Here is a 15308-nt window from a genome sequence, read left to right as displayed (position 1 = left end):
GCTGCCATGATACCCCTGTTAGTTAGTGTAGCCAACAAACACTTAGTGAACACTTACTGTATGCTGTTCATCAGGTAAACACAGAGGATGCAGGTCTGGAGAGAGCTAATGTATATCTTGCCTTTCAGAGCATAAACACTAGACAGGGAAGGGGAAAAGAATGAAAAGCTTCCCACAAAGGAAAAGAACCAAGCTGCAGGGAGGAAAGGGGAGGCTGAGGAAGAAGTCCTTGAGGGCAGGACTGCTTAGGACAAGCTCTGATGGCTGGAGGCAGCTCATTGTTAGAGGACCTGGCTAGCAGGCACTGGGCCCTAGATTTGACAGCCAGTATCAAAATTTTAATCAATAAAATAGTGGGAGAAGCAAGTATAAAGATTCTGTAGCACGTGCTTAAGTCTCAAACCCAGGACAAAGGGCTGACTCAGGAGTCCTTAACATATCAAAGCAGGTATGACCTCCAGAATCCCCCAGCATTGCTCAGTCCCAACCTGGGTACCCTGCCTCCTACCCTGAACTCTCCAGCCCAGAGGCTAGGCTGCCCTTCCTCCAGAAGCTCTTCCTATATAACCCAGCCTTTTTGGCAATGTGAGACCTTTCCTGTCCTTTACCTTTTGGCCTCTTGGCCTCTTGTCTCCTGGTCTTTCCTCCCACTCCCTCCTCACAAGGCTCAGTGCCAAGTTCATTCTGGACTCTCAGATGCCCCTGCCTCTGGCTATGCTCTCCTTTATTTCTACAATAAACCTTCTCCTCCACCAAAGCCAGGAGTAATCATATACTTTTCTTTTGTCTCTCAACAGGAACAGAGAGGAGAGAAGATGGCAAGAGACTGGCAGACAGGCATGTGGATGTGGCAGAGGGAATAGGGACATCACTGTACAAGATAAGGCTTGAGAGGAGAGGGCAAGGCCCCGTCCTTCAGGATGGGGTAGGAAAACCACCGCCTTACAGAAGTGTGGTGGAACAGGAGTACGCAGCAGGAGGAGATGTGACTTAGTTCAGCATCGTTGCAGCTGACAGAAGAATAACCAAAAGAGAACCAGGGGTCACAGAGAAGGTCCTCTAGAGAGGGAGGGGCCTCGAGCCTGGGGCCTCCTAATAGTGCCACTCCCTATGGGCCTATGGGGTACATTTTCACTCAAACCACCAAACTATCTAAGAGTTTTCTTTACTTAATGAAGTCACCAATGTGAGAACACCACTTAAGTAAAGAAAAGGGAACCAAAGAAGAGAGGGGAGGGGAGGGGAGGGGAGGAGAGGGGAGGGGAGGGGAAGGGAGAGGGGAGGGGAGGGGAAGGGAGAGAAGAGGGGAGGGAAGGGGAGGAGAGACCTGGAGGAAAGCTGGCTTTTAACAACAATATATGGAAGGCTACGGAAATGAAAATAAAAGACTGAGCTCTTAACAATAAAGAGGGAGAAAGCAGGACCTGAGGGGAATCAATCACTACTGGAGAATGTTTCTAGAGAGGCTGAAATGGGAACTAGAAATTACTAGCGGCTGCTGTCTCAAGGAGAGCTGGGTAGGTGAGGGTCAAACCTAGAGAAGAGCTGGGCGAGAGGAGATGCAAGTATGCGCACCTACCAAGGGCAAACAGTGCCTTAGAGACCTCCGTGGCAGGAAAGTCAGTCTGCAGAAAGAGGCATCAGGATTAACACGAAACCCAGTGACAGGTGGTCTGGGACCTTCCATGGCCAACCACAGCTATGTGTGCCGAAACAGAGCTCAGGGCAGGGTGCAGCAAGACCCGCCTGGGAAAGTAAATGACCTAAGAAGGGTCTTGACAGGCTAAGGAGCTTTGGGGTCTCAGGTCTGTTCTGGATCTCTAGCTGCACTGCCCCTTAAAACGCCTTTCTCTTCAGGGTTCAGCTCTTGGTTTCAGGGCACAGGAGGTCCCCTTTGAACCCAGATCACACCTGTAACATGTTTATAGACAGAGGGTGAAACGGGCTCCATGCCATAGTTAGTTTTGATTTATTAAAAGGAAATTTGTGAGTATACTTAGATGTGGAGAGCCACAGATAGCAGTGCCCTGCTGCTTCCCCCGCGCAATACGCCCCCTTTTGTGCATGCGCAGTGAGTAAACCGTATGCGCATGCGCAGTGAGCAAGCCCCTTATGTGCATGCCTGAACAAGACATAGCATGAGGTGGTGTGATCCGAATGCACCAACCAGGAGTGGCGATGGGGCAGTTTCTGATAGGACAGGCACACTATAAAGGTTCTGTGGGAGCTTTTCCCGGGGTCACTCCAGGATCCTGAATAAAAACTGCTGCAAGAAGAATTCCCGGTGTTGGTGTCTTTCCTGCTGGTCAGGGGCGGCATCGACACTTAGAGAGCAATAAGGCAGCTAAAGGAAAGAGTAGATTGATAGGTGGATGGACAGACAAAGGAGACTGGTGGTGATGCAGTTTTCAAATGAGGGCCGAGACTATGGGTCAGCGTGTGAAATGGCCGCTGTACAGCAGGAGACCTAAGCTTAGGTCACTAGCACCCATGTAAAAATCCAAGCATGGTGGGACACCTGTATCCCCAGCACTGGGGGGTTGTGCAGGAAGGTGAGAGACCTTGTCTCAAAAGAATAAGGTGGGCAAGATACTGAGGAAGACATGTGACATTGGCCTCTAGTCTCCACACCCATATCCACCTTCCCCACCCCCACCGCACACACCACTGACACACACAGTGTCTCTGGGTGAGACCAAGGAGTTATGGCCAAACCTCTTTGGAATTCAGTGTTCTCATTTACTCATCAACTGGAAAATTCCTAAGGTTCCTTCCCGACCTTAAGTTCTTTTTAACTGTCAGTGGCTCCTTGCTTGAGGTTAATGTGATTAATCGCAGCAGATGGACTTTCTGTGATACACTTAATTTGTAATTTTGAAAGCATGTCTAAACCTCCCTGAAATATATGATGGCTTCTCCGAGATTACTTCAGAGCTTGTTAAATATCCAAAGACAGACAAATCCCAGACAGTCTTAAAAGGGAATGGAGAGGAAAATGACATTGTAAAGAGGAAGACAAAATGTTTTGTTTAAAAAAGGTAGAACACTTCTTTCATTTAAGTCTCTGTGAATGAGAGATGCAAATGATGGTTCATATGAGAGTGTCTTATTTTACTCTTTCAGGTAAGCTGAAAAAGTAAGCATATGTGTATTTTTAGTGATTTCTAGGGAGGACAGGGATACTTAATACAACAATACTTAATCACCCACCTTCTAACATCTTAATGTGAGTTTCTGATTCTGCTCCTGCATAAGTAAATTAACTTATTTTTCTATTAAATGTTATCATATGAATATTTAAGAGTTGACTTATACAAGATGCTGTTCTGAGTTATAACTGAAACAAATGCATAAGACAATGTGGTCCCAATTGTGATGTCCAGGGTAACAGAAGCTGAGAGGCTTGAGACAATAAAAGCAGGATCTGCTTCAGAGCTCTTAGTGTTACATTTTAATTATTTAAGAACCCCCACACCTCCCCCTACCCAGCATGCACAGCGGCTGCACTCCTAACTTAGTGGAAGAGGTTTCATTTGAGTTGTGATGTACAAAGTCCAGGCGCAGAATTCCAGGCCCTGCCCTGAAAGGCCGCTCAACAAGAACCTTGAGTAATGAAGGACAGGACATTCTCGTTTTGTTGCCTGGCTACAGGCGAAATAAACTGCTTATAAGACATTTTCTGTGATTTAAAATGGCTTACGAATCTTATATGGAGATGATTTGCAATGTTAGCACCATTTGGTGTTCATGATAGAATCTATTCTTCAATATCATGTACCAATACATAAGAGCAAATTAAGTTGTGTGTTCTAGGACTTTACACTGCTTTAATAATAGCTATTACTCAAGGCACAGGAATTACAGTAATTCTATGTCAGAAATGTCTTTGGGAGGTGAAATGGGAAAGGCTAGAAGTTGTAGGGGACAGACAACTTTAAGCAGATTCTAAATGAATTCAGGCAGGACCTGAGGGTAGCACTGATTGGCTCGGGCATGAATGACAAACACTGGCCCTGGGCATCAATGTGATACTGTAGCAGATGCCACTACCACTGTATGCCATCAGATCACTGGTGTTTGTGATTGTAACAATGTGTATGAGACCTTACCAAAAAACCACACCGGCATTAACACGTCACTTATCAGTGCTCACATTGTAAATACAGAGTTATAACTTCCTGCATTAGATAAATCACTTTACCCCTCACTTATTCACAGTAAAATTAAAATCTGTAAGCTTCCATTCTGGGCCTCTGGAGAGGAAAGGAAATTGATTTTCAATCTTTGCTATTGACGTTCCCAGTCAAATACCCATCAAGGGTTATTTGATGGTCTGTATATGAACTGAGTGCAGAGCTTTTAAATCCTCAAGATTTAGCGCCCACCCCTCCCCATAAAATCCTCAATGTGTGCACGGGTGAGCCAGGCTAATGGTTTCTTTTTAAAACATCATGGGGAAAACAGAGTGCTTCCTGTATGGGACAGGTCAGTGCTTCCCAAGGAAAATGTGGATTGGGCATGAAATAATTCAAGAGCAACGTAACAGGCGCTGGGGGAATGACTGCGGGTTGTCTGCGGTTCACCGAGGCTTGTCTGGCTTAGGGTGCTGCTTTCCCTAACGGTGCCGCACATCACAGTATGCCTTGCCAGGGACAATGAGGTCCTCCACGCCTGCTGAAGTATCCTCAGAAGGACCAACGTGTCTAAAACAGATGGATGGGCTGCCATAACAGCAGTATAGGGAGCCAACAGTTTAAAACTTGCTTCTTTGCTGACAGACTCAGCTCAAGGTACCAAGGCACCAGGGAAAGTTTGAAGATCTGTCAACGAGGTGTCCACCACCCTGCCATCTTGGTTGATTTCAATGCAAAGGAAACACTGAAAAAAGTGTTTACAATACAGGCCTGTCATGAACATCGGCAGTGCTTCATTCACAGTATTGAATACTGCCCTTCATGTCACTCTTTTAAAGACTGCTGGGGACAGTGGAGAGAGCTTGGATGTCTAAGTGCAACCAAACTGATAATGAACCACTTTCTTTTTCTTGGCTCGACTAGGAGGAAAGTCCAGCATGCTTATTAGAATGAAGTAACTCCAGGAGAAGCCCTCTGCTTTAGTCTAGACAAGAAGGCAGGAGGTCCCTGGTGGCAAATAAATGCAGCAGAAGCTCTGAGATATTATACCCAGGATGTGGAGCAGGCTCCTATGGCCGTATTTTCCCTCTCCGTGTTCCTTAAATCCTTTGCCCTGGACAGAGGTATAGGTACACAATGCAGAGGAAAGAGTGGAATCAGAAAAGCTCCAATTTCCAGCTCGAGGAGAAAAATAAGAAGATCAAAGGAAAAACTGAAGTATTTGGGACACAGTAGGAATTACAAGGTTCACCACCACATGTGCACATATACTTCCAAGCCTTAGTAGCATGTTCAGCCTGAGAGATAAGCTAAGGAGCAGAAGCCTGCTCAGGGCCCAGGCTAGCAGGTGCTAGCCGACTCTCCGCTGTGTGCAACAGCAACGCAGAGGCTTTGACACTGAACCTGTGCTGGTGCTTCCGCCACAGCCTCTGCAGCTTAGATGTTCCTCACTGAGGCCTGAATACAATAAGGGACGTCCCTGCAGCAAAAGCGTATCACCATTTCCCATCACAGAGTTGCAAAGAAACTCACTGTCCTTTAACAAAATGCTCAGAAGTTTCTGGATTTGAACCATCATTATGACTTAACAAAGGACGAACCAGGAAGATGTCAATGAGCTGGAACAGCAAGTGACGCAAGCTACTGCTGAGACAACGACAATACTGATAAAGACTTTGAGTTAGTAATCAGAACCATGTTTAGACAAGTATTTTGACTTTAAAACAAATAGAAAATTAAAAATTCAACAAGCGATAAAACATGAAAGGAAAATTCAATCGTTGCCACCAAGAATCACAACAAATAAGACAAACAAAAGCCTTGTTGCAGGATGAGCCCAACAGCAGGAGGCCGCCATAGTGGAAATGCAAACTAAAGACAACAAATCAGAGCTGTTGATGCTCTGAGTTGAGAGAAACTAAAATATCTGATTTTTATGTGATAAGAGACCCAGAATGAAAGAGAAGTATATGCAGTAGGGGAAAATATTTTTAAACCAATAGTGGTGGCAAACTGTCCAACTGTAAAGACAGACAGACGCCTGTGGATTCAAAAACTCAGCAGCTTCTAAGCTGGTCACATGATGAAGTCCATGGCAGGACTCACTGTGAAGCTGAAGATGTCGAAAGATCAGGGACGAAGCATTAGGTGTGACCGGCCAACTGGAAAGGAAGGAGTAGACGCAGGCAAATACTAATATTTCTATGGAAGTCACGGTTGCCAAGAGTCTGATGTCTGCATGACTAGCTCTAGTTAGTGGCTCTCACGCAGAAGCGTGCACCAGAACTACTTCCTGACATAAAGACCTGGACTTCGGCCCATTCCCGGACCGTGTAGAGCACAGGGGTTGGAATCTGTGTATCTACCTAGGAAGCTCCCAGGTAATGCCGATGTCACTGGTCTGGGACACCTTAAAAAACCATTCTCCTTTAAAAATAGCTCAGGGTTTGACATGCAAAAATCTGTTAAATTGGTCCATCTATAAAACATGTGTCTGATTTTCAGGTCTATAGCTTGAGGACAGCATCTGTGGGGTACTTAGGTCAGTCTAGGGGAGCTCACAGGGAAAAGACACAGGTGTCTTACGCTCCTTGCAGCACATACAGGTCCTCTGCTTTAGCTGGATGATGTGGCTCAACCCTCAAAGATCTATTTTCCTTTCCAGTTCCACTAAAATTCCCTTTTGATTTGTCACTGAGCAACTCACAGCGGCCCTCAAGCAGATGAAAATTTTATCAAAGGCCCCTCAGCTGCACTCTGCAGACAATCAGCTGTTCCCTCTCTCAGGGTGCTTGAATAGATGCAAATATATTTTGGCACCAGAGCACATCACATTCAAATGCACCTAAGTGTGAACTGCCAAGATGCAGCTTCAGTAGCACTTCTAAATGAGAGATGAATGCTCAATGGATCTCACAGACCAAAGTGTCCACTGATACAAATGTAGAAGTTAACTACAGCTAACAGCGACCAGCTTTAAAAATATATATTACAGCAAAAAAAAATAGTAATAATTCAAATAAGAATGAGCAGTTCCTAGAAGTTTTAAGATAATGCTGAAGCATTTCCTGAATTACAACATGCTTGACCATCGTGCTATCTCTAATTAAACATATGGTGGTTAGGGTCAGGAGGACTCCGGAGTTCAGACTCAACCAAGAAGAGCTATGGACAGGACACCATGGACACATATTTACTTTCTTCTTTCCGTCAACTTATTTTATGGGCTTAAGCTGGGATCATGAGAAGCAGGGGGCCTGAGTTCTGGGTACACATTAAGAGAAGACAATGTTTATATACGAAGACAAAGGGAAGGTGTCTGATGCCAGGCACTATATTATACATAGGGAATATTCCATCCTATTCAAGCTCACAGTTCTAGCTAATGCTCTTCATTTTAATGACAATGCTAACAGATGAAAACCTTTCCTATTATTTAGTGTGTGTGTGTGTGTGTGTGTGTGTGTGTGTGTGTGTGTGTGTGTATACATGTGGGAGGTATGCTATTTGAGAAAAGACAGTTTACTGACACAAGCTGAAAATGAAGAAAAAACAAACAAACAAAAAACCACCCTTGCCCCTAATAGGGACAACTTGCTAAATTTAGACAAATCTATTAGTTGGCATTCACATGTGTCAAGTGATTTAGATAAGGAAGTTTTAATTACTACTTGTGCTGTTTTAATGGCACAGCCTAGCACATTTCCAAATGAAAGTAATTTACCAATGAAGAGACAGCTGAATGCCAAATATCAGCAATAAGCTGGAGACTGGCGGTGATAAGGGAGGAAGCTGTGTGTCACACACACCGTTTTCTGTCCTAGATCCCTTCTGTTCTAAAGCAGGGGACTGCTAACAAAACTGTTTCCTCTGTTATATTTTCCATAGATCCAATTGAGAGCTTATAGGCCAATTCTGAGGACTAAGAAACAATGGGCCAGGAAGTATGGTACCAATAAATCACCACAGCAAAGCAGAGACTGAAGTTAGGACAGACAGGGGAGACTGACGTGCCCGGCACGTGATGATCTCCAGGGCTCTGCATAGGACCTATGCCTAGCTCATAAGGCCCAAGAGGACTTAGCAGCACATACAGGGCAGGATTGCAGAGGGGGAAAGCATGGCTGACAATGAACGGCAAGGAATGGTCTGCTACAACTTTTGTCAGTGTTCTGCACTAATACAGCAGCTGTCTGGCTACCTCACGATTCATCTCCAAGAGGCTTGGTTGCCAAAAGTTAATTCACTGCACCTGACTTCGCAAAAATAACCTAAGCAGGACATGCAGAAGTGCTCTACGGAACTGACTTTAAAAAGCTGCTTTATAGGCAAAAGCCAAAAGAGTTTTTTTAGTATAAAAATAGTGTTTTATTTAATCCTGCTCTTCGCTTACTGTGTTTTTAATGAAATCCATTTTTTTTTTTACTCTTTACTATAGGCATTTTTAAAAAATTAAACCCTTATCGAGATAGTCTATGATCCTTGTATACAGATTTTCAACCCTGACTCCTCCTTCTCTGGCAGTGACGATGATCTGGAAGGAGGAATGTGTCAGTCCCATTTACTTCTTTTTATTTTCACTGCATATATTCACACACCTCCAATTTATCATATCACTTTGTATCTTAAAAACATGTTCCAGTTTTCATTATAATAATCTTTAGACATCAAGCAAGCCAAAGTAGACGGTTTTAATCCTTAATTATGAAAGGCTGTTTTACCTTAGATAGGATATATAGGATATATGCTAAAGAAAAAAAGGATGGATGAAAAAAAAGTTGTCATCTTGCTACTCTCATGCAACGTCTTAATCTCGATGCCATCTAGCAGTCCCCGGCCCTGACACTTGCTGATGGCATTTACCCTCTGTGCACAGTACTCTAATGCCTTCAAGCAGCTCCACGGCTCAGCAAAGGAACTCAAGGCCACCGGATCTGAACATCATGACACCATGATAATAAAGGAATTAAGGGAGCCTCACAGAGAAAGACAAGCCCTGCAATTAGCCTTCAACGTCAGTTAGTTCTACGGCTTTCTTTGGAAAAGTCACATCTGAGATAGACAAAAAGATCAAGCTTAGTTCTTAATCTGAATCACTACCCAAAAGAGGCGTATTTTAAATAAAGTCATCCAGTTAGGTTGGAGAAGACAATAGATAATAGATAGATAGATAGATAGATAGATAGATAGATAGATAGATGATAGAATAAAATTACTTCATTTGAGACATCTATTGACATGTATTACTCAATCCACAAGCAAATTAGAGACATAATTACAGCTATCGAAAGCATTTCCGAAAGCTTAATAACCCAGCAGTCCTCCTTTCATGGGCAGTATGAAGGAGAGAAGGATCACCCAGAGCTAAATGTTTCATTCTAGGCGGAGGCTACGCTGGATGGTGCTCTTTTAAGAATTGGGCAGCTCTAGGACAGTACAAGGTGAGTTCAGAATAGCTTGCCTCAGAGGGTAATAAGCAAATGCTCGCAAAACAATGTCAAACCAAAAGACACAAAAGCCACCTTGACGGAGCTCACACTGGCCAAACCTGAGACAATTTGAACATTCAAAATAAATGATGGCAAAACAGAGCAAATACTAAATACAATGCCAAACTATATGACTCTGTTCATTTAACTACTGGATGAACAAATGACAAGACCAGCAAGCTTTTCCACAGCAAAGACAATCACCTTTTGAAACCGAGAATAATAATTCAGCAAGAGTTTTAAAAATAGTTTCTGAAACAGTGAACCATGATATTACAAACTAGACTGGAGAGATGGCTCAGAGGTTAAGAGCATTGCCTGTTCTTCCAAAGGTCCTGAGCTCAATTCCCGGCAACCACATGGGAGCTCACAACCATTCATAGTGAGATCTGGTGCCCTCTTCTGGCATGTAGGCACACATGTGGGCAAAATACTGTATAAATAATAAGTCTTTTTAAAAAGATGTGGCAAAGGATGGAATATTGATAATCAAAATATGCTCTCAACACATTTACCTAAAACCAAAGCCAGGGGAAGTGACTTCACAGAGAAAAAGCCTAACCTTTTACCAAGGAACCAAAGTGAGCACCGTCTGCGACAGACAGATGAAAATCTGGGGTGGGATAGGAGGAAAATGCAGCGCTGTCAGAAATGCATCATACTGGGAGTGTAAGCCTTGCCTGGTCTGCAAAAGGCTGACCCAGTACTGCCTGCAAATGAACAAAACTGCAAATGATATTAGTCTAAATATGAAAAAGATCAGAGAAACCCTACATACAAGTCAGGAAATGCACTCTTCTCAATGTCCTAAACGTCCAAGGAAGACAAAGGGCCTAGTCTAGATTAAAGGAACTAGAGATGTGGCCAGCAATGTCATGCGCACATAATGTGGCCAGCAAGGTCACGCACACACAATGCTGGACATGTGAGAAGCAGGCAGCCAGGTGTGACTGGGGTCTGAGGCTCACCATCAGTTTTCTAACTGAACAGCTGTACGGCAGCTATGTGCAGAATCTTACTGTTGGAGGAAATGTACTCAGAGAATACTGGACACTTTCACAATCGGAATCCCAAAGAGGCCATTTGTCAAAGGCGCTGTCCCCTGAGTTTGGGACAGCTGAAACCTTGAAGAGGCAGAGTCTCCTGAGAGGTCCTCAGATAGATACGGGTGCCACCTCCCTCTCCTCTTTTGTTTTCTGGCCAGGAGATAAGTGGCTTAATTCATCACAGGTTCATAGACAAGAGACCAGAATTTTTCTCTTTAAAATCTTATCAACTTACGTTCAGAGAAAAAAGGCAGGCTGACATGTAATAGTTATTTTAACATGGTTCTGTGACTAAGTTCTGCATTATTTTTATACTTTTTAAAAAAGAATACCGAAGTTATTTCAAACAGAAAAGACATGATATCCAGTCCTGTACATATAACTGTAATAACTCATTAGAAGGGTATAAACATTGGAAATAAAAGTATTAAAGAAAATCATTGTATTAAACTTTTACTTGTAAAAGGTAATTCTTAACTTTAAAAATCCTCTAATAGTTAGTTTTCATAACAATTGTACATACTCACAAATATGTCATGTTTAATTCAACAGACAGTTATAATGTAGCCCTCCAGCGAGAGAGAAACAGGATGAGGCAAACCGTCCTTACACTGTGTCCCTAACCAGTGAGATGCATACACTCCCCAATTCCACCTTGCTTTCTCCATCTGAAAAGCAAAACCAGGTACCTTGATTTAGCTGTGTGGCATCCCCAATCTGGACACCATTCACAGAGCACTGGGACCCGCTCAGGGGTATCAGAGTCACTGTTCCCCCGGCATTCTCAAAGACACAGTGCTCACTCTCCAGGTCAAGGCCATGAAGGACTAGGAGAGAAAACAAAGGAGGAAGTTAGTCCACTCTAGTATATGCTACAATGATTTCCCAACTATTTATTTTATTTCCATTTTTAAGGCCCTTTCTTTTCCATGAGAGGGCTGTGAACATTTTTTTAGTGAGAAAACTCTAATCTGTGAGTCTGTAACACCAAGTGGAAAAGACAAAGGCATCCATGACAGTCACCTCAAAGGCTCTGGCTACCTGCCTGCAATAGAGTGAGCTCTGCCATGACACCTTACTCTTCCTAAAGGATGCAGTTGGGTAGCTTCTTTGACTGAGAACCAGTGCTCAATACTGACAAACCCCACCAGCCACAGAGAAACAGAAGAACAAAAACAGTGCATGTGGGTCGTCTACAGCCCATGAGCCCTCTGTCTTACACATAGTGCCTCCCGGAAATGGAAAACAGAGGCATGGCATGACATGGACTGCAGGAGGTCCTACGACAGTAGTTCTCAACCTCTGAGTCCATGACCCCTCTAGGGGTCAAATGACCCTTTCGCAGGAGTCACCTAAGACTGTTGGAAAATACAGATAATTATACTATTATTCACAACTAGCAAAATTATGAAGTTATGAAGTCACAGTAAAAACAATTTTATGGTTGGGGGTCACCACAACATGAGAACGTGTTAAGGAGTGACAGTGTTAGGAAGGTTGAGAATTACTGTCCCGGGAGCTTCCAGAGGCTTCTCTGAGCTGCCCACTGCCACAGCCTGTGCTGATTCTGAGACCTCTGATGATTATCTATGAGCATCTTGGCAATGGCAAATGTGAACGTCTCCCAGGGAATTCAGCTTCCCAGGAGTAGCTCTCACAGTCTCTGCACCAGTGAACGTCTCTGGTCCTTACCAACAGTCACCACTTACAGCTACTCCCAAGGCTAAATTCAAACAAAGGGATTGATACCAAAGTAGATTCATAAGTACTTGTGTCTGGAGGCTTCTGGAATTGTCTTTCATCTCTCCCCATCTCTAGTAAATAAATACTAAGTGTACACAGAAACATGCGACAGGCAGCTCATTAGCATAGACTTGATAGAAAAGCAAGTTCCTCCCAGCAACTCAACATATCTTGAAATGGGGATTCTTCCTCCAGTGGCCACTGCGCCCCATCTACACACATACACCACATTCTCTGCCACAGACCCACCTCAGGGATGCTCAGAAGACAGTGCAGGCTGCCATCTGCTGATGCTGAATGGCTGGCTATCTGGATGCCTTGTGAAGACTGTAGGACACCCAGAAAGCCAAGCCTCCTGGGAGTGTGTGCCTGGCATGTGGTCTTATACTTGGCCATCACCTCAGTGTAGAGAACTATCTATCTCCTGGGTTTTAAAAGGCCTGGCATCCTTTATCCATGTCTGCTGGCTTATTTCTATCAATCACCGTGACAAGTAGAGAGTGACACGTGTAGAGTGATTTAAATAACAGTACTAGCAGGATAGAGACTTATGTGGGGCAGCAGAAAAAAGTCATGCTTTAGTTTTGCTCACTGAATTAACTGTCCTTGTTATCGATTGAGTTGTGGTTAAAAACATACATATACATGTACTGAGCAAGATGCTTCAACATTTTTTTTTTTTTTTTGGTTTTTCGAGACAGGGTCTCTCTGTGTAGCCTTGGCTGTCCTGGACTCACTTTGTAGACCAGGCTGGCCTCGAACTCACAGCAATCCACCCATCTCTGCCTCCCAGTGCTGGGATTAAAGGCGTGCACCACCACGCCCGGCTTCAACATTTTTTCTTATAACACTTCAATGTCAATCAAGAAAAAGATTGTTGAGTAACTGTGGTTTTTAAAAATCACGGAGAGGATCACTGATAGTCTCACCAATATCTTGCTCTGTTGCAGCATCTTCTCTGCCAACGTAAGTCTGACCTTCCTGGGAAGGAAATTCAGTAATATTCGTTAGTGACGAATGCAGCTCCTCCACTTCACATCCCACCCTGGTGCATCCCACCCACCTGGCCCCAGGTCAGCGCGCTTTGGGGAGCACAGTGGCAAATCCCACCCACCTGGCCATGGGTGAGAGTGCTTTGGGGAGCACAGTGGCAAATCCCACCCACCTGGCCACGGGTGAGAGTGCTTTGGGGAGCACAGTGGCAAATCCCATCCACCTGGCCACGGGTGAGAGTGTTTGGGGTGCGCAGTGGCAAATCCCACCCACCTGGCCACGGGTGAGAGTGCTTTGGGGAGCACAGGGGCAAATCCCACCCACCTGGCCACGGGTGAGAGCGCTTTGGGGTACACAGGGGCAAATCCCACCCACCTGGCCACGGGTGAGCACGCTTTGGGGTGCGTAGTGGCCTCAGTCAGCTTAGGGTACTGAACACTGCAGTGCCATGCTTCCTGGTCGGCTACCGTCACTGCAAAGGCAAACTGCCCAGAAAGGCTAAGCTCTTGCAGCGTGCTCAGGCCTGCCATTTCAAGGATGCTTCAGATCCTTTCTGCAGGGCTTCTCCTTCAGTGGACAAGGGCTTCCTTATGTCCAAAGATGCATGATATAAGAAGCCATGAAACCCAAGGCAGTACAGTCTCACTGTGAGTCACAGATCAGAGAGAAGACACTAAAACTGAGGTCACAGAGGCAGCCCTTGATAACTGACAAGGAACTCTGCTCTCTCAACAGTGAGAACTGTTTCAGAGCCAAGCCTGAGGAGGAACACAACAAGTCCCACTTCTGGGTCCTTGTTCCTTCCTCAGTTTTTCTGCCTTTCCCACTCTTATCTCCCTTTTTCTGATCCTCAGAAAAGAAACCAAAATGGGTGACTCATCATTTAACTTCAGCGCTCTATAAACACAGGACTTCAAATACCACTGAATCCCAACGAACTGTAGAAAATCCCCAAAGGCTCAGGGATTTGTTGTGTATTCTTTAATTTAATAGTTGTATTCATGGCCATAAAGTATTATAATAAACCTTCCTAGAGTCTAAGGGGAAATCTGGAAGCAAAATTAGAATGTTCCAGCTAAGCAGTTTCTACCTTCAAGTGATACAGGATGATGCCGGTACTCAGAAGGTCATCATCAATGCCAATCAAGTGAGGCAGCTCACTGTCCAGAACCACACCAATCCCCTCTTTCCTGAGGGCTAAGGTTTGCTCCTGAAATGAGGAGGAGAGAGAGAAGAAAAAGGTTACTCTGAGAAAAGACAACTTCATATTAGGTGTTCTTAAGATTTTTGAAATCAGTAATATTTTATTTCTAATAATAAAAAATGAAAGAAAAATGGACTTTAAATTTCATGTTGAAAATCTAGAAGGCAGTAGGCAAAATGAACTTGGAACATATAAAATGTTCAGCATAAAATGAATTAAACTCTTACCTTGATATATATATATAAAACCTTTCAAAGTCAATCTCAAGGCTCATCTTCCTTAGCAAGGACTTTATAAATCACCTTCTATAAAGTAACCTTTCTCCCTTCTTCAGATCCTGTACTTTCTTAATAGCTAGGAGTCTCTTTAATTGCCGATCCTCTCTCTGGTCACCAGAATATACTGAGATGTTCTTAAGAAAGCAGCTACCTCACTGACGTCTGCATCTCTGCATCTCTGCATCAGAGATACCCTTCACACCCTTTATTATCTCCTCAGGGATCTCCCCACTCAACACACACACACACACACACACACACACACACACACACACACACACGTACATATGTGTACACACACACATGCATGCGCGCACACACACGTATGCATGCACACACATATACACTCACACACGTGCATGCACACACACATGAATGCATGTACATACACAGAAACACGAACACATACATGCACACACACA

At 44.1% G+C, this 15308-nt stretch overlaps 1 protein-coding gene across 11 annotated transcripts in view; it reads right to left on the bottom strand.

Annotated features, from left to right (window-relative positions):
• KIF16B (kinesin family member 16B) overlaps positions 1–15308 on the bottom strand; it is a 266440-nt gene that overhangs the window by 123169 nt on the left and 127963 nt on the right. For all 11 annotated transcript variants that reach the window (XM_084774700.1, XM_084774695.1, XM_084774698.1 and 8 more), the window contains exons 13-15: positions 14495–14614; positions 13341–13392; positions 11358–11495 (exon numbers count right to left, since the gene is read on the bottom strand). In XM_084774700.1, coding sequence (XP_084630826.1) covers positions 11358–11495; positions 13341–13392; positions 14495–14614 — 310 coding nt within the window. The remainder of the gene's footprint in view (positions 1–11357; positions 11496–13340; positions 13393–14494; positions 14615–15308) is intronic.

Source organism: Acomys minous (genome assembly GCF_964271855.1).
Source record: "Acomys minous genome assembly, chromosome: 3".
NCBI classification, from domain to species: domain Eukaryota; kingdom Metazoa; phylum Chordata; class Mammalia; order Rodentia; family Muridae; genus Acomys; species Acomys minous.
Note: the sequence above shows the minus strand (reverse complement) of the source record. Positions and strands in the feature narration are given on the sequence as shown.